At 42.5% G+C, this 26,207-nt stretch overlaps 2 protein-coding genes across 2 annotated transcripts in view; both read left to right on the forward strand.

The window, feature by feature from the left end:
- Positions 1–1,263: 1,263 nt before the first annotated feature.
- Positions 1,264–1,765, forward strand: LOC127207282 (40S ribosomal protein S15a-like). Its single transcript, XM_051166660.1, has one exon. The coding sequence runs from the start codon at positions 1,278–1,280 to the stop codon at positions 1,569–1,571; it is 294 nt and encodes a 97-aa protein (XP_051022617.1). The 5' UTR covers positions 1,264–1,277; the 3' UTR covers positions 1,572–1,765.
- Positions 1,766–7,111: 5,346 nt separating this feature from the next.
- Gapvd1 (GTPase activating protein and VPS9 domains 1) overlaps positions 7,112–26,207 on the forward strand; it is a 74,184-nt gene continuing 55,088 nt past the window's right edge. Inside the window, exons 1-2 of the mRNA XM_051166794.1 lie at positions 7,112–7,257; positions 24,742–24,959. Of these exons, the coding sequence (XP_051022751.1) occupies positions 24,775–24,959 (185 nt within the window). The 5' untranslated portion in view covers positions 7,112–7,257; positions 24,742–24,774. The remainder of the gene's footprint in view (positions 7,258–24,741; positions 24,960–26,207) is intronic.

Here is a 26,207-nt window from a genome sequence, read left to right on the forward strand (position 1 = left end):
TTGGCAGGTGGTGCTGTCTACATGCTGAGTTTTAGGGCCTGAATGGTACTTCCATCATGGAGTCAGTTGTGCTAAGGTCTGGGGGCCTGTTACTTGATGATCTTGTTTGATCCTTGAATTCCACAAGGTGGCAGGAGAGAACCAAGTTCTGTTAACTGTCCTCTGACCCCGAAGGGGCCTACACACACCACCTACACACACACACACACACACACACACACACACACACACACACACACACACTCACAAACACAATAGTAAATAAAACTGAGTCTTCCACAGTGCTTTAATGGAAGAGTTTGATTAATAAATGTGTCTCCTCGCCGGGCGGTGGTGGTGCACGCCTTTAATCCCAGCACTTGGGAGGCAGAGGCAGGCGGATCACTGTGAGTTCGAGGCCAGCCTGGTCTACAAAGTGAGTCTAGGACAGCTAAGGCTACACAGAGAAACCCTGTCTCAAAAAACAAAAAACAAAACAACAAAAAAAATGTGTCTCCTCAGGGCTGGAACAAAAGCTCAGGGTAAGATCACTTCCTGCTCTTGCAAAGGACCAAGATTCAGTTCCTAATACCCAAACGGTGGCTAGCAGCCATCCTAACTCCTGTTCCAGGGGTCCAATGCCTCCCCCCTCAGTTTCCTCCAATCTAAACCTGGAAATTCACATTGGTGTATAATTTATCTCTATGGATTTTTCAAACACTTAATTTTTTGTGTGCCTGTGTGTGGATTTGCACGTGGAATTCAGAGGAGGCAGAGGCAGGTGGATTTCTGGTCTACAAAATGAGTTCCAGGATAGCTAGAGCTACACAGAGAAGCCCTGTATATAAAAATCAAAAGAAAAAAGAAAAAAAAAAGTCAAATATATGGGGCTGGAGAGATGGCTTAGTAGTCAAAAGGAAATATTGCTCTTTCACTCAAGTTTGGTTTCTAACATTCATGTCAGGTGGCTCCCAACTGTCTATTACTTCAGTTCTAGGGGATCAATCAATGCCTCTGGCCTCTTTGATCACCTGTACTCATGTACACAGATGTAATGCACGCAAATAATTTTAAAAAATAATAAAGCTTTTAAAAAGCCAAACTCAATGGTGTGGTGACACATACCTTTAATCCTAGCACTTCAGAGGCAGAGGCAAGCAGATCTCTGTGAGTTCAAGGCCATCCTGGTCTACAAAAGTGAGTACAGGACATCCAGGGCTACACAGAGAAACCCTGCCTCAAAAAATGAAAATAAATAAATAAAGCTCCTCTTTCCACCATCTTTCCGCGCCATCACCATGGTGCGCATGAATGTCCTGGCAGATGCTCTCAAGAGCATCAACAATGCCAAGAAGAGAGGCAAACGCCAGGTGCTCATCAGGCCGTGCTCCAAAGTCATCGTCCGCTTCCTGACTGTGATGATGAGGCATGGCTACATCGGTGACTTTGAGATCATTGATGACCACAGAGCTGGGAAAATTGCTGTGAACCTCACAGGCAGGCTGAACAAGTGTGGCGTGATCAGCCCTAGATTTGATGTGCAATTTAAGGATCTAGAAAAATGGCAGAACAATCTGCTCCCGTCCCGTTAGTTTGACTTCATTGTACTGACAACCTCAGCCAGCATCATGGACTATGAAGAAGCAAGACGAAAACACACAGGAGGGAAAATCCTGGGATTCTTTTTCTAGAGATGTAACACATAAATAAAACGCCTCCGTGGACTGTGCTGGGCTGAGTCCTTTTGAACCCTTCCATCCAGCACAGTGGCTGGTTGTGCTGACTGAAGCGAAGACAGTCCTGTGGCTGGTGTGCTGTGTCCAGCTCCGGATGGTTACGTCTGTGTTGGTGTCTGGTGCTGCTTAGCTGAGGGTTGCTATAAATATTGAAAACATGAAAAAAAATTAAAAGTAATAAATAACTAAAGCTAAACGCAGGCAGGTATTGGTGGCCCACACCTTTAATTCCAGCATGTGGGAGTCAGAGGCAGGCAGGTCTCTTGAATTCAAGGCCAGCCTGGTCTACAGAGTGAGTTCCAGGACAGCCAGGGCTACACAGAACTCTGTCATGAAAAACAAAGCAAATAAAAGAGATAAATGTTAACCCTGTCTCAAAAAAACAAAACAAAACAAAAAAAGATAAGTGTTGTTTTGCTGGGCAGTGGTGACACACATCTTTAATCCCAGCATTTGGGAGGCAGAGGCAGGGGATTCTCTGAATTTGGGGCCAGCCTGGTCTACACAATGAATTCCATGTTAGTCAGGACCTTAGAAATTCTGTCTGGAAAACAAAGCAAAACAAACAACAAGTCAAACCCTTCTTTATTTCTTCTAGGTAGTAAATCAGGTTCCAGGTTAACAATGGTGAATGACATGGGGTTCTCTGACTTCAGGGAAATTGATTTAAACAAGTTAGGCTGGGTGTGTGGCTTTTAGCAGTAGACAGAGCATGTGCATAGCGTGTGTGAGGCTCTGGGTTGGGGTTCCTGGGTGCAATCCCCAGCACAGCAAATAAACAAGTAAATCAACAATAAAAAGAAGGGTGTGTGTGGTGGTGGTGTGGGGGGAAGGGAGGGAGAGAGATGACTCAGAATTTTAAGGTGTTTGCTGAAAAGTCTGATGACCTGAGTTTTAACGCCAGGATCTACCTGGGGGAAGGAGAAAACAAATTTTTACAAGTTGTCCTCTGACCTCCATATGTGCACCTGTATACATACACACAACAAATACATACTACGTTGAAACACTTTTTAAATAGTTTTATTTTTTATTTATGTATTTATTGTTTTTGGTTTTTCGAGACAGGTTCCTCTGTGTAGCCTTGGCTGTCCTACACTGGCTTTGTAGACCAGGCTGGCTATTAACTATTATTTTATGGACATTGGTGATTGGTCTGAATGTGTGTTTGTGTGAGGATGTCAAATCTTGGAGTTACAGACAGCTGTGTGCTACCATGTGGGTGCTGGGAATTGGGCAGTCAGTGCACTTAACTGCTGAGCCACCTGCCCAGCCCCCCAACCCAAAAATCTTTTTTGTTGAAACAAGATCTATTTGTGTAACTCTTGCTGTTCTGGTACTCACTCTGCAGAGAAGGATGGCTTTGAACTCACTGAGATCTGCCTGCCTCTGCAACTCAAGTGCTGGGACTAAAGCTACCAGGTTAGGTGATGGCTGCTTCTTCTCCTTCTTCTCCTTCATCTCCTCCTCCTCTTTTTTTGAGAAGAGGTCTCACTATGTATCCCTGGCTGGCCTGGAATTTGTTATATAGACCAGGCTGGCCTTGAGTCTATGAAATTACCGCTGTAATTTTAAAAAATTCAACACATCTATTTGATGAAGTCTGGCAGATCACCTAGTTTTCTTTCTTTTTTCTTTTCTTTTTTTTTTTTTTGGTTTTTTCGAGACAGGGTTTCTCTGTGTAGCCTTGGCCATCCTGGACTCACTTTGTAGACCAGGCTGGCCTCGAACTCACAGCGATCCGCCTGCCTCTGCCTCCCGAGTGCTGGGATTAAAGGTGTGCGCCACTACGCCCTGCTGAGATCACCTAGTTTTCAGTTGTTTGTTTTGTTTTGTCTTACTTCTCTAAGGCCGGCTAGGCACACAGGGAAAGAAAGCAACTGTTATTTTTTTTTTAATTTGTTTTGAGATAGAGTTTCTTTGTTACACAGAGCCCTGGCTGGCCTCAAACTCACAGAGATCTGCCTACCTCTGCCACGCAAATGCTGGGAATAAGGTGTGTACCACCATGCCCGGCTATTTAAAAAATTAAAATTCTGGGTTTATCACTGCTGTGTGATGCTGAGGCAGAGTGCTTAATGGACAGCATGGAACAGGGGTGGAGGGGGGGTGGGGTCAGAATATCTGGACTTATGAAGATCGAGTATGAATAGTCACTGTTGTGCTCAACTGAGACAAGGTCTTGTTCTCCAGTCTAGGCTGGTGTCAAACTTGTGATGCTCCTGCCTCAGCCTTCTAAACACTGACATTATATGTATTTAACCACCATCCCCAGCTCAACTCAGTGAGAATTTGTGACTGTGCGCAAATAATTTTACATACCTGTATATCATGGTTGGCTGAGTTGTATATTAGGAAGAAAATGCTTTTGGATAGAGTTTTATTTATTTATTGTTTATTTATTCTTAAAACAGAATCTCAAATATCCCACGCTGGCTTCAAACTCTCCCATTCTCCGGTCTCCATGTCTCAAATGCTGCCACTACAGGCGTAATCCACCACACGCAAACAACAGTAAGAAAAAGATTATCACTATGACAAATTTCAGACGGAGGGCAGCTGCTCTCCCTGCAGAGCAGCACTATTTACTAAATTCTGATCACTTCCCCCGAAATGTATTAATCTTGGCTATATTTTTCTTTCCCACATGTACAATGTGTAGAGTTTAATGGCCACTCTGTGGCCTGCAAGAGTCACTGCTCTAGCGATCCACGGTTCTGGCAAGAAGGTTACACTCTTTGGGAATGTTGAATGGAAAATTAAAAGCTGTCCACCTAGTTCAGGTGCTCCATTTGTAGGTGACAGGACAGGGCTCAGTCCAGTGAACTGGACATTCCTGTTCTCGTTTCACTTACAATGCACATTGTACTTCCTCCTCCTCCTCCTTCTTTTTTGGTTTTTTCGAGACAGGGTTTCTCTGTGTTATCTTGGCCATCCTGGATTCACTTTGTAGACCAGGCTGGCGTTGAACTCACAGCGATCCACCTGCCTCTGCCTAGGTGCTGGGATTAAAGGCGTGCGCCATCACGCCTGGCTCTACTTCCTTCTTAAGAGCCTTTAGTACCTTTCTCTTTCATTTATGTATATTCATTTAGGTATTTACATACTTATTATACATTCATACAATCTGTCTGTCTGTCTGTAAGTCAGCCAGTCTGTCTGTCTGTCTGTCTATCACCACAGTGGAGGTCAAAAGACATTGCAGGAGTCGTTTCTCCTTCCACCATGCAGGGGCCTTGGGATCACACTCTTGTAGTCAGGTTTGGTGCCAAATACCTTTACCTGAAGGTTTCCTTTTGTGTTTTTGAAAGCTTTTCCTTTACCTCTGTCCTCCTGACCCTTTGAACAGTCTTCTATTCAAGCTGGGTTGATCCTTATGCAGTCTACACATTTCATACCCCCCCCCTTTAGGATTTTGGCATCCTCCTCCTCCTCCTCTTTCTCCTCCTCCTCCTCCTTTTGAGACAGGGTTTCTCTGTGCAGCCTTGGCAATCCTGGAACTCACTCTGTAGACAGGGCTGGCCTTGAACTCATAGAGATCCACCTGCCTATGCCTCCTGAGTGCTGGGATTAAAGGCGTGTGTCACCACTGGCAGGCTCATTTCCTACTGAAATCCAGTCACAACCAAATCTCTTTTTCTTTTCTTTCCTTGATCTTTTGAGACAGAGCCTCTCTTATACTGGAACTCACAGAGATTTACCTGCCTCTGCCTCCCAAGTGTTGGGATTAAAGTCATGGGCCACCAGACCCAGTTTAGGTCCTGATTTCTCTCTCTCTCTCTCTCTTTCTTTCTTTCATTCTTTCTTGACAGGGTTTCTCTGTGTAGCCTTGACTGTCCTGGACTCGCTTTTGTAGACCAGGCTGGCCTCGAATTTATAGTCATCTGCCTGCCTCTGCCTCCTAAGTGCTGGGATTAAAGGCTTGCACAACCAACCACCATATGCATGGCAGGTCCTGATTTCTCAAGAAGGCCTCTTTCTCTGAAATTTCATAGCACTTTGTAACTCTTCATAGCACTTTGTAATTTAGTTTATTGTTACAATCCTCAATCTGTGGGAGTTCCTCTCCACTTTAGATTGTAAATTGTAGCCACTTGCTTTTTCAGCTTCTTTTTGCTTTATACAATGTAACAGACTAACTCACAGTCTTTAATTGAACTCACTTCCAGACTCTGTTGCATGGCAGCATGGTACCAATAACATCTGACCAGCTACTTACAAAGCTATTGTAATGAAATAGCAAATAGGAAGCAAATTCTGACCACAAATTTCTTTTTTGAGGCTGAGTCTCACAGGATAGCTCAGGCTCACTTAGACATCCAACGTTGCTCAGGCTGGTTTAAACTCTTGTCTAATCTTCCCGAGACTTGCCTCTGCCTCCCAAACGCTGAGATTACAGGTGTGAGCTACCACGCCAGTTAAATTCTGATGATTTTTAAAGGAGGTGTGTGGATGAGTGATGGAAAGCAGTCTGGGGTCTGAGTTACATTTCAAACAGTTGGGAAAATGAGTTTTCATGCCCCTCCCCTTTATTTTTGGCTGGAGACTGCTGCTGTCGAAGGATATATTCATTGTCTTCGATGTTTTAAAGAGCTGTCAAGTGGAGCAAGGAGGATTTTTTGCTCCAGGCAGCATAACTACTAGCAAAGGGAGGAGAGAGAGAAGGGAAGCAGATTTCAGCTCAGCAGGAGGCGGAACTCTCTAACATTTAGAGCTGTGAACCGGCTCTTAAAGGTAGCGAGCTGCCTGATACTGGAACCTCTGAAACAGAAGTGAGGCACGGGGGCCATCTGGTTGAACGTGCAGGAGGATATTTTTGCCCGGGCGGGAGCTGCGCCGATGACCTTTAAAGTGTGTTCTAATTTTAAGACTGTTCACTTCTGCTAACTTGGCGCGTCACGTGTCAGTTTTATTTAAAAATAAAATAAAATAAAAACAACACCTATCTAATGTACCTGTGTGGCTTACAATAAAAAATCGATAAAACAAGAAGTGGGAATTAGATTTAACACTAAAAATGAAGATACCGCCCAATTGGCATAGCTTGACAGGGGGAGAGAGAGAGAGAGAGAGAGAGAGAGAGAGAGAGAGAGAGAGAGAGAGAGAGAGAGAGAGAGAGAGAGAGAGAGAGAGAGAGAGAGAGAGAGAGATCATCGGATGATATGAGGTGTGAGGTGGTCCCGGGCAAGTGAGGAGTGTCATTTCCCTCCCCCTCCCCCACGTCTTCTCCAGCACCAGGTACACAGAGGTGAGGGCGTGGGGGAGGGGACGGCGCCGGGACCCGCCGACAGGTCCCAGCAAGGCTGCTCGCGACCCGGAGCGGAAGGGCGGCTGCAGTCCGGACCACCGATCCCAGGGGCCCCCGCGGCGCCGCGCACGCGCACTGGCGAGGGGGCAGCGCCGCCGCAGGAGGCAGGGAAACCGACTGGCGATCTGTGGCGGCGGCTGGGCGGCGGTGGCAGTTCGCAGCGAGGGCGACGGCTCCGAGGCCGAGTGGCCGTCCGGTGGGGACCTGGGCGCCGTCCTCCGCATGACCTCATCGGTGAGTGCGCGTCTTCGGCCGGCTCGCGCCGCGTGTGCCGCTGCGGGCTCGGCAGCCCGACCGTCCGGCCTAGCACCGCAGCCCGCGCCTGACGGCCGCCCCGCCCCGATCCCCGGGCCCCAGGCCTGCCCCGCGCCGGGCGACGCTCGGGTGGGAAGCCGCGCGGCCGGGCCCCGCGAGAAGGGTGGCGGCGCGGTGGCGCGGTGGCCCGGTGGCCGGCCTCAGGCGGCGGGGGACACAAGGCGCATGGGGGGGGATGGGCGGGAGCGCGACGCGGCGAGAAGGGTCGCCTCCGTGGGCGTCCGGGGCAGGTGGACAACCGAGCCCTGGAGGAGCGGACCGAATGGCTTCCGAACGCCGCCAGTGACGCGCCGGACGCTCCGTGCTGGGGACACCGTGCACCCGCAAACGCGCGCCGGGCTTGGCGTCTGTGTGATTGCTGGTGGTGGTCTGGAAGTGTCCGTTCTTTCCACCTCTCTTCTTTCAATGTCGCCTTTTATTGACGGGCAAAATTGTCACGGTTGCTGGCTGGGGCGGACCGCAGAAACGAGCGGGATTTAATGCACATCTCTAAATAAAGTGAGATGAGGTATGAGCTGTCAGATGAATGGTAGGTTACACGGAGGACTCGGTTTTTTTTTTTTTTTTTTTTAACGTTAAACTTGAATTAAATAAAGCCCGGTAAAGTGAAAAATTTGAGTTTGAGCAATAAAAGAGGAGGGCTTGGAACTAGAGTTTCCAACCTGGGGTTCCCCGGTAGGTAGACTGTAACTGATCATTTAGCGAGACCGAGGGTAAAATTACACCTTTATTTACAAACTAGTAATTGAGACTGTGGCCTTTATGAAAGCAGGCACTAAACCGCAATAGTGCTAGCAATCCTTGTGAGCTTGCCACCAATAGAAATTACAGAGATTTTTGTGTCACATTTACAGTTGGAGCTATCTCAAAATATTATATGTGTTTATTGATGAATTTCTTTGAGTTAGTTTCGTTATATTTTTATCTAATATATAACACGTCAGCTATACACGTCAGTTTTTCATTTCACAATAGGTCAGTATAATAGGATTTCTTTGTACTTATATGAGTTTTGCGTTTAAAGGCAGTTTGAGAAGGGGACTTTACGTTTCTCCAGACTATCAAAGAGTTAGAATCGTGGGTACAAAATAATCAAGAATTACTGAAATAAAGATAAGCTTTGGTCGCTGTGAGTTTGAGGCCAACCTGGACTACAAAGTGAGTCTAGGACAGCCAAGGCTACACAGAGAAATCCTGTCTCGAAAACCAAAAAAAAACACGCAAAAAGATAAGGTTTGGAGGGGACTTAACAGTACTTGGATTTCATTATTCAGTAAGAAAGAAGAGAGAGGGGTGAGGGGGAGGGAAAGCAGACAGAATGAGACACAGACAGAATGAGACTATATACATGCAAAAGAATTTTGTAACCAAGGACTTAATGGCTCTGTTGACTCAAAATTGGGTGTGAACCCCAGGCTGGCTTCAGATTTGCTGTGTGGTTCCTTCTACTTCTGTTTTCCAAATGCTGGGATACAGGTGTGTGCTGCTAGTATTGGCCTTTTTTTTTTTTTTTTTTTTTGACATGTGAATTGTACCAGAGTCGTTTGTTTGTTTGTTTTTGTTTCTCTATGTAGCCCTGGCTGTTCTGGACTCACTTTGTGGGACAAGCTGGCCTTGAACTCCCAGAGATCCACCTGTCTCTGCCTCTGCCTCCCAGAGTGCCTGACACCAGAGTAGTTTTGAAAGAGACTAGAGCGCAGATATTTCATCTAGTGTACTGGGGAATCAGCAAAATACTTTCGGAAGAAAGGGAAGTGAGTATCTCGGCTGTTTGATTTTTGTGCTGAGGCGTCCCACACTTTGAAGCCCCTGAAGCTGGGGAAGGGAAATTTTAGTACTTGCTGATTTTCTTTTTCTCTTACCTTCTTGTGTTTGTTTGTTGTATGGTATGTAAGTGTTGATGTGTTTACATGTGTGTGCATGTGTTTTTGGAAGCCATTGTTTCCTGTTGAGTGTCTTCCTGTCTCTTTGCCTTAGTTTTTGAGACAGCGTCTCTTCCTGGCTTGCCAGCCCGCCCCAGTATCCTTTGCCTTTGCTGCCCCAGTGCAGGACTTACAGGCTTTCGTCAATGTGCTGGCTTTTTAATGGGTGCTGGGACTCTGAACTCAGGTCCTCAGGCCTGTGTGAAAGCAACTGAGCCATCTCCCACCCTCCTCCTCCTCTTAAAAATAATGGACTTTGTCAGGCCCACACCTGTAATCCCAGCACTCAGGAGGTAGAGGAAGGCAGATCTCTGAGTTCAATGCCAGTCTGGTCTACAGAGTGAGTGTATGACAGCCAGGGCTACACAGAAAAACCCTGCCTTGGGAAAAGCAAGCAACCAAGAAAGAAAGGGTTTTATTTATTGTTTTTGTATTGATGTAGATGGAACCCAGGGCTTTGCAAGTGCTCTGCTGCTAAGTTGTGCAGCCAGACCCCCTTTTATGGCTTTCTTTTGTGTGTGTCCCCCTTCCCCCGAGACACGGTTTCTCTGTATAACAGCCCTGGCTGTCCTGGACTCACTTTGTAGACCAGGCTGGCCTCAAACTCAAAGAGATCCACCTGCCTTTGCCTCCGCCTCCCAAATTCTGGGATTACAACTACCATTGCCTGGCCTTATAATTTTCTTAAAATCATAAGATTTTAAATAGGAAGGGTTTTAAATAGGAAGAGATCCTTATTTTTCTCTCTTTAAGTGAAAAGTAGCAGGCTCAACTATACTATGTCTTTGGTTGTTATTTTTTCATATATGAAAAATTAACATACAGATTATACAGAGTTGGGAAGTTGGTAAATTGTTTTCCTTTCTTTCAAAGATTTCTTTATATATTATGTATACCATGTTCTGCCTGCATATAATGCCTGCCTGCCAGAAGAGGCCACCAGTAAATTGCTTTCTTAAAATTACCTTTCAGCCTGATCTACAGAGTGAGGCCAGGATAGTCAAAGCTACACAGAGAAACCTTGTCTCAAAAAATAAGAAAAAAACAACCCATATCTTTCAAGTTCTTTGTGTTCTGGTACTCTCCCAGTAGGACCCTACTCAGGGCCACAGGCATTCAGGACAGGTGCTCTGGCACTGAGCTACACAGCCCTGTATGTTTTTCATTGTGAGACAGGTCTCACAAAATTGCCCAGGATGGTCTGGAACTTGCTGTGTAACCCAGACAGCTCTCAGAGTGGCAAATCTTTGTCCTGTGTGCTGTTGCTTTCTTTATGCTGTGTATCTGCCTGCTGTTCTAGTATTGACATACTTATTGGCTATTTTCATTCTTTTTCTTCCCTCCTTCATGCTGTCTTTGTGACAGGACTGTCTTCACGGCTGTGCAAGAACAAGGGCTGCTGCATAGTAGGTGTTTGGTCTGTGGCCCACAGATAGAGGAGCTAACCAGTCTTTCTCTCTTCCCTTCCTTCTTTCCTTTCATTCTTTCTCTTTTCAGCTCCTCTGGCTTCCAACTTGATATGTAGCTGAGGATGGTTTTTATTTTATTTTATATTTATTTATTTTTGTTTTTTGAGACAGGGTTTCTCTGTGTAGCCCTGGCTGTCCTGGACTCACTTTGTAGACTGGCTGGCCTTGAACTCACAGAGATCCACCTGCCTCTGAATGCTGGGATTAAAGGTGTGCACCAACACACTTGACCTGACTAATTTTCTTAATCTGATAATAATTGGTGGATGTGTAGCAGAAATGATGATTTTAAAAACAGCAGTTAGAGTATAAATTAGTTCAGGTGCCATGGGAGATTGTTGTTCTTACTATTTGTAGTTCTTACTGAAGTTGAAATGTTTGTACAGGAATAAAGATGGGAGGTGGTGACAAAGGTGACAATATCTGCGAATCTTTTTTATTATTGTGAATCTATTATTATTATTATTATCATCATCATCATCATCATTATCATCATTATTATTCCTTCTTGTTTGTTTGCTTTTTTTTTTTTTTTGTTTCCCTATGTAGTCCTGGCTGTACAGGAGCTTGCTCTGTAGACCAGGGTGGCCTTGAACTTTGTGCCTGTCTCTGTCTCCTGACTACTGGGATCAAAAGCGTGTGCCACCACTGCCCGCCACTTTCCCCCCTTTTTCTAAAGACTAAAGCAGAATTGATGGTTTAGCTTAATGGTAGAGCAGTTGCCTAGCATATGTGAAACTTCCTGTTTAATCCTAATAATATATGCAGGCACACATGTGCATGAAGAATTGTGATGATGTTAACAGTTATTTCTGGAAAGCTGAATACAAATGTTAAGTTGTTCTACGGCTTTTCTGTTTCCTCTTTTCTGCTGTTGAACTTAGCTTTTAGAATCTATAACTTTAAAAATTTTAGTCTGATGCAGTCCCAGCCCTTAGAAAGCAGAGACTGCTGGATCTTTGAAGGCTCAAGGCTGGTCTGATGTACATGGTGAGGTTTAGGCTAGCCAGAGCCACAAAGTGAGACCTTGTCTCAAAAAAAAAAAAAAAAAAACAACCAAAAAACCAAACCAAACCAAACCAAAACACAATGAAAAATAAAAATATTTCCTTGTTTTGTAATCTGTTTGTTTGTTTTGCTGTGTTAGAGATCAGATCCTGGTCACAGCATGTAGGGCACTTGCTTTACCATTCAGCTGGACCCCCAGAAACCAGTCACATTTTTACAGCATTTGCATCAGTTGGTTGTCAAATGCCATTTTCTTGCTTTTTATTTTCCTTATGATTTTCTTGCATGTGCTGGGAGTTGAACCCAAGCAAGGCAAACATTCTTCCACTGAGTTTTATCTGTCCCTTAGAACACCACTTTATTTGGATTTGTCCCAGTGTTCTTTTAAGTCAGATTCAAGTTAAACATCTTTAGCTGGAATGCTAAAGTGATTTTAGGTCTCTCATTGTTTGTCATAAGAAACATCAGATGATGCCAGGTTCACTACTGATATAGATTTGATTGATTAAGGAGTCTCACAAGCTTTCTCTTGTAAAGATGGTCCTTTTCTATTTTTAATAAGTAATCTATAGAATAATAATTTTTAAAAACTTTCTCAAAGTCTTTTTTTTGGGGTGGGATATGTGTGTATATATAACCCAGAAACTGAGGATGGTTGTCTTCCTTTATTGTTTTCCACCTTATGGTTTTTGTTGGTTTTGTTTTTTGTTCGTTTTCTAAGACAAGGTTTCTTTGTGTAGCTCTAGGTCTCCTCCCCGACTCCCACCCCCCTATACCCCAACCCCCATTTGGAGGCAGGACCTCACTTGGTAGCCCAGATGGGCCTCAGACTTGCAGAGGCAGTTTGGGAGACCTCATCTTAATGGGTTTATAAGCAGGAGCCACTATCTCTGGTTTATGATTTCTCTATGTGCCTCCTCCTCCTCTTCCTCTTCCTCCTCCTCCTCCTTCTTCTTCTTCTTCTTCATCTTCCTCCTCCTCCTCCTCCTCCTTCTTCTTCTTCTTTTTCTTTTTGAAGTTTTTGAGACAGAGTTTCTCTTTGTAGCCTTGGCTGTCCATGATTTGATTTGTAGACTGGTCTGGCCTTGAACTCACAGAGATCCACCTGCTTCTGCCTCCCAGAATGCTGGAATTACAGGTATGTGTTGCCACACCCAGTTTCTAGTGTATTTCTAAAGGCTTCTGGAGATTGGCCCTATGCCCCAAGAGTTGTAGGGAAGCATTTTACTACTGAATTTATACCCCTAACCCTCTTTTTATGTTTTGTTTTGAGCACTAAATTGCTTAGCTGTTTTTAAAGTTGAGATCCTCTTGACTCATCCTTTCAAATAGTTGAGGTTACAGGTCAGTGCCACCAGGTCTGGTGTCACATTCCAGACTTTGTTGGTTTACTAGATTGTCCCACTGTGTGGCTCTGAATGGCCTGGAGCTCTCTATGTTGACCAGGCTACATTTTAAACTCATTGAAATCTACCTGCCTCTGCCTTCCAAGTACTGGGATTACAGATGAGTACCACTTCAGCTGGCTTTATTTATTTTTCAAATTAAAACCAATTTTAAAACCAGGTTTTGGTGGCACATGCCTTTTATCCCAGCACTGAGGATGCAGAAGCAGGCATATCTCTGAGAGTTCAAAGCCTTCTTTGTCTACAGAGCCATTTTCAGGACAGCCAGAGTTACACAGAGAAATACCATCTTGAAAAGAACCAATTTCCAAGACATGGTTTCCCTGTGTAGCCTTGGCTGTTCTGGAACTCGGTAGACCGAAGTGCTGATAGCAAAGGTGTGTGCCACCCTAGCACAGCTGAAAAACATTTTTAAAAAATTACATTTGTGTGTGTGTGCGCGTGCGCGCGCGCACGTGAGTGTGTGTTTGAAGAAGGGTCTTATGTAGCACAGGCTGACTGTGTAGCCAGGGCTGGTTTTGAACTCCTGATCCTCGTGTCCCTACCTCTCAAGTACTGGTACCGCCATGCCTAGCTTAGATCATAGACTCAAGGAGGTGAGCCCTTTTCACTTGGTGCCTCCTTGCCACTGTCATAGTGCTGTCATTTCCTCCTCCTCCCTTTTTTTTTTTTTTTTTTTTTTTTTTTTTTTTGTTGGTTTTTTTGAGATGGGGTTTCTCTGTGTAGCCTTGTCTGTCCTGGACTCTCTTTGTAGACCAGGCTGGCTTCAAACACAGGAACTCATATCAATCCTCCTGCTTCTGCCTCTAGAGTGCTAGGATTATAGGCTTGTGCCACTGCGCCTGGCTTGTGCTGTCATTTCCTGTGTCTACCAGCTGGTTCCTCCTCTGAGGATGCTTAGCTACTCTCCAGTGTACTCTCCAATTCTTGCAACCTTAGAAGGCACTACTGTCTGATAATCGTATTTTGGAGGTTGTAAACATTTTAACTTTTTGTTGATATAGCTAATTGTGAAATTTGTTGCTTTTAAATACAGTTTATTTAGTATTTTTAAAACTATTCCTCATATTTGCAGAAAAGTTTAAGAGGAAAAGCAAGTTCATTTGACAGTAAGGCATTTACTTTATTCTTTGATTTTTTTTCTATTTTTTCTTTCTTTGAGACACAGTCTCATAGTATAGCCCAAGCTAGGCTTAAATTCGAGGTCCTGCCTCAGTCTCCCAAGTATTGGGATTTCAGGCAGATGCCACAATTTCCATTTCTTTCTTTTTGTTTTTGTTTTGGTTTTTTTGAGACAAGGTTTCTCTGTGTAAAACCCTGGCTGTTGGGGCTGGAGATATGGCTCAGTGGTTAAGAGACTGCCTGCTCTTCCAGAGGTCCTGAGTTCAATTCCCAGCAACCACATGGTGGCTCACAACCATCTGTAATGTGATCTGATACCCTCTTCTGGCATGCAGGTGTATGTGCAGGTAGAGCACTGTATACATAATCAATAATCAATCTTTTTTAAAAAAAAAAAAACAAAAAAAACAAAACCAAAACCACCCTGGCTGTCTTGGGCTCCCTTTGTAGACCAGGCTGGCTTGAACTCACAGAGAGATCCACCTGCCTCTGCCTTCTGAGTGCTGGGATTAAAGGCATGTGCTACTGCATCCAGCTTTTGATTTCCATTTCTTTTTAGAATTATTTTTTCAAGGGAGGATATATTGGAAAGAATTGGTTACATGTTCTAGGAATCTCAAGGTAAATTATGATAATTATGATTTTCTTTCTTTTCTAAGCTGTACAATTAGAATCCCTCTTATTTGTTTGGGAAAGAATAGTGGTTTTTTTACTGCACAAATTCTTTTTTTTTTAGTCTGGAAAACCTTTTCTTTTGTTTTTTTGTTTTGTTTTTTGTTTTTTGAGACAGGCTTTCTCTTGTGTAGCCTTGACTATCCTGGATTTGATTTATAGACCAGGCTGGCTTTATTATTATTTTTTTTAAAGTCAGGGGATTTTTTTTTTTTTTTTCTCTTTCTTTCTTTCTTTCTTTTTTTCCTGAGTCAGGGTTTTTCTGTATAGCCCTGGCTGTCCTGGAATTTTCTCTGTAGACCAGGTTGGCCTCAAACTCAGATCTGCCTGCCTCTGCCTCCTGAGTGCTGGCATTAAAGACATGCACTACTACCACACAGCTGGAAAACTTTTTAGTTAAGTATTTGATTTGTATAAACTACCCAGACTATTGTTTGTATAGAATTTCTTATGATTCTTAACTTCCTAAGTAATTCTCTTCAAGATGTTTTCATTTGTAAAAGAATTGGAACCAGTAATTTCTTTATGGAATATACATTTTAGAAGTTGCTTTAATAATAATAAATAATAATTAAAATAATAGTAGTAGTAGTTATTACTATTACTAAATAATAATTACTGCTATATTTAAGGCAGGGTCCCACTATGTATCTTTGGCTGGCCTGCAACTTGCTATGTAGACCAGGCTGGCTTTGAAATCAGAAGAGATCCATGCCCCTCTGCCTTCTGAGTGCTGGGATTAAAGGTAAGTTCCAGGGCTATACAGAAAATTCCTGTCTTGGAAAACCAAAACCAACCAATCAAACAAACAAAAACAACCTGCTCCAAAAAAAAACCCAAAAAACAAACAAAACCCCAACCATTGTGTGTGTTGTTTCGTGTGTGTGTGTGTGTGTGTGTGTGAGTGTGTGTGTTGTTTCGTGTGTGTGTGAGTGTGTGTGTGTGTGTGTGTGTGTGTGTGCGTACGCACACATGTCCGTGTGCTGTGAGTCAAACCCAGAGCTTCATGTATGCAAGACAAGTCTAGGCCACAGCTCTGCGCAAGCCTGTGCATGTGCCTGCACGCCGCTCTTAGTAAGCTGTTCCTTAGACTATACTCATACTCCTGTAACCGTACAGCAGACATGACGTCTGCTCATTGCCTAAGATGTCCGCCCAGAAAGCTGCTTGCTCTGTCTTGCTCCTCTATAATCCTGGTACACCCACACAGCGACGAGTAAAGAGCATGTTCTCAAGCATGTTCAGGTTTTCCTTTTTCTTCTTTTTCTGATGCTGATGCTTACCAACATATATTTTATTAATTATTTTCTGCAATTTTTGAAGGATTAAGTAATGCCTTTCTATTGGAAAAATGAAAATATTAAAAGGAGCCAAGGGCTAGTACCCCTTTTACCTTTACTTCATGATCGGAGCCAAGTAGTGCCCTCCCGAGCAATTGTTTGGACTAAGTACTTGCTTTCCCCTCTCCCCTTTATGGTGCTTTAGCTCAAACCCAAGGCCCCACAGAAGTTAGGCAAGCACTCTACCATTGAGCTACAATCCCATTATAAATGTTTATGGTTTTAAAATTTTAGAAATTTGTGGGCTGGCTTAGTGGTTAAGAGCACTCATTATTCTTGCAGAGGTCCTGGATTCAGTTCCCAGCACCCATGTGGAAGCTCACAGCGGTCTGTAATCAAGTTTCAGGGGATTGATGCCCTCTTTTGACCTCTATGGGCACCAGGTTCACATGAGGTGCACCTACACATATCCAGGCAAGGACCTCATAAAAACACATCTTTAAAAATTTAGAAGTAAAAAAAAAATTAGAAGTTAGACTAAACTCATCTATTTTTTGCCACCCTGAACCACCTTAGAAAATATATACTATATGTAATATACTCTAGGACAGAGTTTCAGAATGCTTACAAATAAGAATACTGCTTTTTCTGGGCATGGTGGTGCACACCTTCAATACCCAGCACTTGGGAGGCAGAGGCAGGTGAATCTCTGTGAGTTTGAGATCAGCCTGGTCTACAAAGTGAGACTAGGACAGTCAAGGCTACACAGAGAAACCCTGTCTCAAAAAAAAAAAAAAAAAAAACAAAACTGCTTTTTTTCTTCATTGGAGGTATCACTATGTAGCCCAGGCTAGACTTAAACTTCTAGTGTTCCTTCTGTCTCAGTCTTTCAAGTGCTAGGATTGTAGGCTGAGCCACTCACACCTGACCAACAGGGTTTTCTATACCAGAGAAGCTTAAGAAAGAGTTTTATGTGGTTTCTCCCCCGCCCGAAAGCATTTCATCTCAGAGGATATTATGGTGCATACCCATAATCCCAATTTTGTTTCCTAACAAGTCCAATTCTAATTCTACTGAGTGAGGCAACTGAAAGTAGTAACCTTGACCATAATAAAGTTCTCATAGTTGGGAGATGAATGAATGAATGAATGGCTTAGTAGGCAGAGAGACAGAGAGAGAGAGACAGAGACAGAGAGAGAGAGAGACAGACAGACAGACAGACAGACAGACAGACAGAGGGACATAGGGAGGATTGTGTGTATTGCTGGGGAAAACCAAATTCTAAAACTGGATATAACAAGATTCTAGTCTAGTTTTACATGTTACTAATTTGACCTTGAGAAATTAAATTGTTTTTACCTCCCTCAGCTGTAATGCTCTATGTTGTAATTAAGAATGTTTACATATCCTGGAACGTGTTCAGGCTGGCCTTGAACTGACAGAGTTTGCCTGCCTCTGCCTCTCCAGTAAGTTTCAAGACTCTGTCTTAAAACAAACAAACCAACCCCTCAAAAACTTATAGATGGCTCTGTGCATAAAGGGGTTTGCCGCCAATACTAAGGGCCTGAGTTTCATCGTAGGACCCACATGGGAGAGGGAGAGAACTGACTTCAGCAAGCTATCCTCAGACTCCTGACTTCACATGTGCTCCATGACATGGATAACAAGTTAAGGAAGAAGAATACTTACATTCTACATCAGAAGTGTTGGTAGAGCACATGCTTAGCATGCATACAGCTATACTTCAGCTTCCACTGTCAAAACTAAAACAAAACAAAAGGTCATAGTATTTCATAGATTCACCTGGAGCATTTAGGCACTCAGTTGACGCAGAATGCAATCTTGAAACGTGTTAGTTACTACTATTTGTATTTCCTAAGCACCTCTAGTCAGTTGAAACTATTCAACCATGACCATTCTACATTGTGTCTGTAGCTCTCGAGGTAGACACATTGCACACTGTGGTCCAACCCACTGTGTAACTCAGGCTGGTCTTGAATTTTCAGCAACTCTTCTGTGTCAGCCTCCCAAGTGCTGGGATTGCAAGTATAATCCACTGGCTGCTGCCTTTTCTTCTTAGTTTGTGTGTGGATGTTTTGTTGCATGTCTGTATTAGCACCATATACATACATACCATAGCCTGTGGAGGTCAGAAAAGGGAGTTGGATCCCTTGGGACTGGAGTTACATGGTTGTATACCACCTGCGGGTGCTAGGGCTTGAATTTGCTTTGTAGTTCCAGCACTTAGGAAGCTGAGGCAGGAGGACTGCAATAAGTTGGAGGCCAACCTGGCCTACGTAGAGAAAGAAGTTCAAAGTTAGGCCAGAATATATAGCAAAACCTTTCATAAAAACAAAGGCACTCACTGTAAGCAGCCAGCGGTGACCTGCCAAGGTGGTTCTACTCAACCCAGAAAAATCTACAAAATCATGCAAATCAAGAGGCTCAGCGCTTCGTGTTCACTTTAAGGACACCCAGGAAACTGCCCAGGCCATCAAGGGTGTGTGTATCTGAAAGATGTCGCTGTAAAGCAGTGTGTGCTGTTCAGGTGGTACAGTGGTGGAGGCGGGAGGTGCGCCTGGGCCAACAGTGGGGCTGGACTCAGGGTCGGTGCTGAATTGTTGCTGCACAGGCTGAAAAATGCAGAGTAATGCTGAACGTAAGGGTTAGATGTAGAATCTCCAGTCATTGAGCTCATCCAGGTGAACAAGGCACCTAAGATACGCCGATGAATTTACAGAGTCCATGGCCGGATTAATCCGCGCATGAGCTCCCCCTGCCACATCAAGATGAGCCTCACTGAAAAGGAGCAGATTGTTCCAAAGCCCGAGGAGGAGGTGGCACAGAAGAAAAAGATATCCCAGAAGAAACTGAAGAAACAAAAACTGATGGCACGGGAATAAATTTGGCATAAAATAAATGCCGATAAAAGTAAAAGACAAACTGGGATGGATGATGCACACTTTCAATCCTAGGACTTGGGAGACAGAGGCAGGTGGATTACTGCCAGTCTGGTCTACATAAGCGAATCCAGGACAGCCAGGGCTATGCAGGGAAACCCTATCTTGAAAAAAAAAAGTTATATTAAATGGATCATAAAATCAAAAGTCATGAATCTGAGAAAGTGACTGATGGGGAGAGAAGGGTAATTCATAGCACTTAAGTGTGAAGGGGCAGGGCGGGGAAGAATGGCTTACATTATACACATGTATGAATTTGTCAAAGAGCAAAGGTAATTAAAAAAAAAGAAAAATACACTTCAAAACCATTAAGAGTACAAACAGCCAGCATGCTAACTTTGATTCATGAGCTGTTGTTGGCCTGTCACTACTTCAGACTCTTATGGAATGGTGCTGGAACAGCTAGCCTAAGTGACATTTTAGCCATATGAGTTGAGAAGCTTAAGTTATTTTTCAAAATCTGATTTAATATGAATGGGTAGAATATATATGTGTGTTTATATTCTTAGTACATACATACATATGATATATATGTATAGATATATAATTCTTGTAGAAAAAGTGGTAAGTGGTATTGAATTTAAGTGGTCAGAGACTAGTGTTTGAGCCTTTCAAAAATGAAATTAGCTAATATAGAAAATGCATGCAAACTTTAGGAGAAATATGTGTTTGTGATGGTTTATCTTGGTGGAGCCCTGACATTATAAGATTATTGTTAAGTATTATTGTTAGACTATTGTTTGAGATAGGGTCTTTCATTTATTTATTTATTTTGTAGCCCTTGCTGGCCCAAAACTCACTAGTAATCCAGGCTGGCTTAGAACTTGCAGTGATCCTGTTTAGGACACACCACCATGCTTAGATGGTGCCAGTTCTTTGATGTTACTTGTGCTCTTCTTCAGAGTGATTAGTGCTCATATAAATACTAGCAAAGATGTATTGAAAATGTTTTGTGCTTTCTATGGTCTCTGGAACTGGGGATATACGGGCCTATTGGGTGTTCTCAGATTTTGAAAGATTAATTTTTTCCTGGAAACATAGGAGGTAGATAGTAAAAGATGAAAATATTTTGCATACCTTTAATCCTGACACTAGGAAGGCAGAAGCAGGTGGATCTCTGAGATTAAGGCCAGCCTGGGCTACAAAGTGAGTTCCAGGACAGCCAAGGCTACACAGAGAAACCCTGTCTCAAAAAAACCAAACCAAACCAAACCAAAAAAAAAAAAAAAAAAAAAAAGAAAGAAAGAAAGAAAAGAAAAAGAAAAATACAGCCAAAACAAACACAGTCAGTTCCAAATCAGGGATATAGTTAGTTCTTTAGCCCAGAGTTGAGATTTATTGCCTGGCAATGTATATGATTGAAAGGTTCATTGAGCCAGGCTGTGGAAATTAAAGCATGTAATAAGATATGAAGACACCGGACAATAGAAATAAGGTCAATTTGAACAGAACAGGTAACATAAGGAAATAGTGTAAGGGCTCTCTATGTTTTGTAGAAGTGCTTGCTGTGTAAACCTGATACCTGAGTTCAGTCTCTGGATTCTACAGAGGAAAGAGAGAGCCAGGTCCTATGAGGTTTTACTTTAGTTTTAATTATGGAAAGGCTCTCACTGTGTGGCCCTTGCTGACTTGGCATCTACAGAGATGTGCCTGCCTGCCTCCTCCTCCAGAGCACTGACAGGAAGGCGTGCACCGTGCTTGTCATGTCCACATTTTACTTACTGTGCTAACTTGAAGAGCAAAGTAACCCTCACTCTTTTCCTTAATTGTCATATTTGGGGTTTGGTGCTAGGCATGGAAGCAGTGTCTACCACTGAGCTGTATTCACAGTAATTACTCTTAAGACTTTGTTTTACAGGGTAAGCTATGCTCAGACTTTTGTGGCATTCTGACCACAAAAAGGAAAGCTTATAATTCTCTTTTTATTATTATTTATTTATTTATTTTTAATGCTTATAATTCTTGAACCTGATTAAAAAGATACTTAGAAAGTTTGTCTTGTGGAAGAGTTCTCTAAAAAATGACTGGGGTCAGCCAGATAGCACAGAGGGTAAAGCTAACTGCCTAGATAACCAGAGCTGGATCCCCAGAGCCTACAAGGAGAAAACCAACTCCTGTAAGTTGTCATATGACCTACACACACACACACACACACACACGCACGCACGCACACACGAAACAAAAATTTTGGGAGTATAGAAGGTCAGTTAGAAGGTCAGTTCTTGGTTAGATTAGATGGATCATTATTTTAAATGTTAATTGTTTAATTTAAATTTTTGCTTAAAATTTTTATTGTTGTTATTGTAAGATGTTACTGAGTTTATCTGTATCAGTGTTTTGCCTGCATGTATATATGTGCACCACATGTGTCCCTGGTGCTGCTGGAAGTCAGAAGAGGATATCAGATCCCCTAGATTTATGGACAGTTATAAACCTCCATATGGATACTGGGATTCAAATCCAGGTACTCTACAAAAGCAGCAAGTGCTCCTAACTGCTCAGTTATCTCTCCAGCCACATTAAGTTTTAAGTTTCATTTTCTTGTTTTGTTTTGTTTGTTTGTTTGTTTGTTTGTGTTTTGAGAGAGAGTCTCTATGTAATCCTGGCTGTCCTGGAACTTGCTGTGCAGACTGTTTTCTGAGTGCTAGGATAAAGGTGTGCACCACTATTCCTGGCCCTTAGTTTTAACTTTGAGGTTATACTTGAAGATTTTAACCTCTGAATTCCATAAATTCATTTGTATTTTGCTGTGTCATTGAAATCATATTCACTTGGTAGCTTGAGCAGTGTTTTGGTTATAAGCACATTATAGGGTCTTTGAGATCAGAGAAATTGGGCTGAATTCCAGTAAAACTCAAGAATGTATTTGTTACCACACCTGGTATAATATATGTCATTATACACACGCGCATGCACACACACACACACACGCACCATTATATACCTATATATACATATATATACCACTATATATATACATATATAATTATATGTATTTATAGTTATTTGCGTTTAAAAATATAATTATGAACCTAAGGCCTCATATGTGCTAGACTTGGCCACTGAGTTGTACACACCTATTATAATATTCAGTTAAGGAATTTGGTGATGTATGTGTATTTTATTTTGTTTCAAATATTTATTTATTGAATGTATATGAATACTTTATCTGCATGTACACCTGCAGGCCAGAAGAGGGCATCAGATCACATTATAGATGGTTGGAAGCCACCATGTGGTTGCTGGGAATTGAACTCTGGACCTCTGGAAGAGCAGGTGGCACTCTTAACCACTGAGCCATCTCTCCAGCCCTTATTCTATTTTATTTTTTTAAGGATGGGATTTTAATGTGACCACACCTTATTTATTTATTTATTTATTTATTTATTTATTTATTTTTGAGAGTCTTACTAGGGGCAGCATTGGCTGATCTGGATCTTACTATGTAGACCAGGCGGGCTCAAACTCAGATAGATTCACCTGCCTCTGCTCCCTGATTGCTGGGATTAAAGGCACGGGCCAACACCAACCATTTATATTATTTCAAAGACAGAATCAACAGGGTCTATTGATTGTTATGGGAAAGCAGTCAAGGATGACTTCATGGCTAATGAGCAGAGGCTCCTCCCTAGATAGATTTAGATTGTATTTGATACTATTAGCTCTAATTTAGAAATGTGTGTGTGTGTGTGTGTGTATCTACAATTTTAGGTCTTGGAAGACTAAGATAGGAGGATCAGGAGGTCCAGGTCATTCTCAGCTCTGTGGTGAATTTGAGGCTAGCCTGGACTGTATGAAGCTGTCTCAGAAAAACAGCAAAAGGGCTGAGGATGTAGCTCAGAGGTGCTTCCTAGCCTGCACAGACCATGGCTTCAGTCCCTAGTACTGCAGAAATTGGACATAATAATTCATCGCTATAATTCTAGCACTTGGGAAGTAGAGGCAAGGTGAACAGGAGGTCAAGATTATCTTTTGCTACACAAAGGATTCAAAGCTAGCCTGGGCTATGTGAAACTGAATCTCCAAAATGTAACACACACACACACACATACACACACACACACACACACACACACACACACACACACACTCGGGCTACATAGATGGCTCCAGTGGTTAGAGTGCTTGTTCAGTAACCATCAGAAGATGAACTCACCTAACAGGCCAAGTATCTAATGCATGCCTGTAACCCCAGCTCTAGGTGGGTCAAAGACAGCAGGAGGATTGCTAGAGCTTGCTGGCTTTCAGTCTAGACAAGAAATGTGAGCTTCTGGTGCTGGGAGAGGCACTGCCTTAAAGGAATAGGCAGAAAGTAAGAAGTATACTTAGTGCCTTGTGTGGCATGTGTATGTATGTATGCAGCCTCATAAGTGGACGGGGACACACACACACACACACACACACACACACACACACACATTAAAACAGACAGACAAACTGTGATCCAGTGAGGTGGTCCAGATGGGAAAGGCACCTGCTACCAAGCCATAGGCACCTGAGTTCAGTCCCTGAAACCTACATGCTGAAAGGAGAGAACCAGACTCCCAGTTTGTCCTCTGGCTTCCATACACGTGTTGTGACTTGCCCCCCATATATTGATGCAAAATTAAATATAACATTTACCAGGCAGTGATGGTACAGGCCTTTAGTTCTAGCACTCAGCAGGCAGAGACAGGCAGATCTCTCTGAGTTTCAGGTCAGTCTGGTCTACAAAGTTGAGTTCGGGCACAGCCAGCAATACACAGAGAAATCTTGTCTGAAAGAACCAAAATCAAACAACCAGCTGACCAGCCAAACAAATAAAGTCTGTGTTTTGGGTTTTTTTTAGTTTTTTTTTTTTTTTTTTTTTTTTTTTTTGAGACAAGGTTTTTCTGTATAACAGTCCTTGCTGTCTAGGCTGGCCTCAAACTCACAGTAGTCTGCCTGCCTCTGCCTCCCAAGTGCTGGGATTAAAGGCGTGCACTACCATGCCCAGCTAAAATCTGTGTTTTAGAAATTACAGTGTAGTTTCAGTGTAGAAAATTGGCAAGTAAGGATTATATTTTTAGTTTCTAATAAGGCTTCTATTTAGAGGTAACCTTTGTAAACACTTGAGGCCAAGTGTTTGTGGGTTAGCCTAGGGTCACACTTCACATCATGATCAAAATCTGCAGGGTTTCTGACATGGGGTCAATGCAGTCCAGGCTGGCCCCAGACTCTTCCTGTCTCCGCCTCTCAAATGCTGGGGTTATTTTTATGTTAGAGACACTGGTTGTACTAAATATAGTCAAAATGTTATTCAAAGGCAATTTCATTTTTTATGACTTATTTTATGTGCATTTTATTTTACCTGTATTTATGTCAGTATAAGGGTGTTAAGTTCCTGGAACTGGAGTAAAGACAGTTGTGAGCTGCCATGTGGGTGCTGGGAATTGGACCTGTGTCCTCTGCGAGAGTAGCCCATGCTTGAACTGCTGAGACATTTCTCGAGACCTCATAGCCAAAATTTAATGTATTCTATTCCTTTTGATTTTAGAAAGTAAATTATGTGATATAAACTTGAATTTTGTCTTTTTCATTCTTAGTGATCCACCCTTGTACCTTCTCCGAATGCCAAGATGGTGAAGCTGGATGTCCACACTTTGGCCCACCACCTCAAACAGGAGCGCTTGTACGTAAGCTCCGAGAAGCAGCTCATCCAGAGGCTGAACGCGGATGTACTGAAGACGGCTGAAAAGCTGTATCGAACAGCGTGGATTGCAAAGCAACAGAGGATTAATTTGGATCGGCTTATTATAACTAGGTAAAGACAGAATTTTTAGGTCATGCCTTATGTAAACACTTAATTCTATACTAAGTAATTAAGTGAATCTCTTAAATGCATGGTTTTGAATCAATATTAAGTAGCCTTTGCTTATAAAATGTATGGTGTTCACTTTGTTTATTAATCAGCTTAAACAGTGATATAGAAAATTATAACTTAAGAGTTAATGTTTTGTGCCTTTGCATATGTAACATTTTATTGCTATATAGACTTAATTTTGTGATATTTATATACATTTCCTTGTTTTGGAATTGTATGTTTTTTTTTTGTTTTGTTTTTTTTTCCAAGGCAGGGTTTCTCTGTGTAACCATAGCTGTCCTGGAGCTCACTCTGTAGACCAGGCTTGCCTCTGCCTCCAGAGTGCTGCGATTAAAGGCATGTATCATCATTGCCCAATGGAATTGTATATCTTTTTAAAGGCTTTTTCAATTTTTAAATTTTATGTGTAGGAGTATTTTGCCCACATGTTTATGTAATTGTGCCACTTGTGTGCCTAGTGCTTATTCTATTCTTCCAAGAAGAAATTTCTTGTTTTGGGTTTTTGAGACAGGATTTTTCTGTATTGCCCTGGCTGTCCTGGACTTGATTTGTGGGTCAGGCTGGCCTCAAACTCACAGAGATCCACCAATCTCTGCCTCCTCAAATACTGGGATTAAAAGTGTGCACCACCTTGCCCAGCTCCAAGAAGTGGTTTTTAACTGTAACAATATTAGTATAATGTTGATAAAGGAAGTAAAAAAAAAAAAAAAAGAATATATACTGTATGATTTCATTTATAAACATCTAAAGAGGCAGGATTGACTTTTGATGATGTCATTCAGAATCACAGCTCTTTATTGGGCATACCAGGTAGGTATTGACTGGAAGGCCATACAAGAGCATTCTATGTTGTAAATCAAACCCAGGGCTTTGTGTGTACCAGCAAGCTCTCTTCCAACTGAGCCACCTCCCTAGCTCCTGTTTTGATTATTTTTTATTTCAGTACGTGAATATTTGTAAATGTTCTTGTGTCAGTAAGCAGGAGTTTTTTGTTTTGTTTTGTTTTTGCTTTTTCAAGACAGGATTTCTTTGTGCAGCCTTGGCTGTCCTGGACTCGCTTTGTAGACCAGCCTGTCCTCAAATTCACAGTGATCTGCCTGCCTCTCCCTCCTGAGTGCTGAAATAAGCAGTTTTTAAGCTGTAGCCAATTTTAAAATTTAATTCATAGAAGATAGTTTTGGACATTTA

Source organism: Acomys russatus, chromosome 24 (assembly GCF_903995435.1).
Source record: "Acomys russatus chromosome 24, mAcoRus1.1, whole genome shotgun sequence".
Classification (NCBI taxonomy): domain Eukaryota; kingdom Metazoa; phylum Chordata; class Mammalia; order Rodentia; family Muridae; genus Acomys; species Acomys russatus.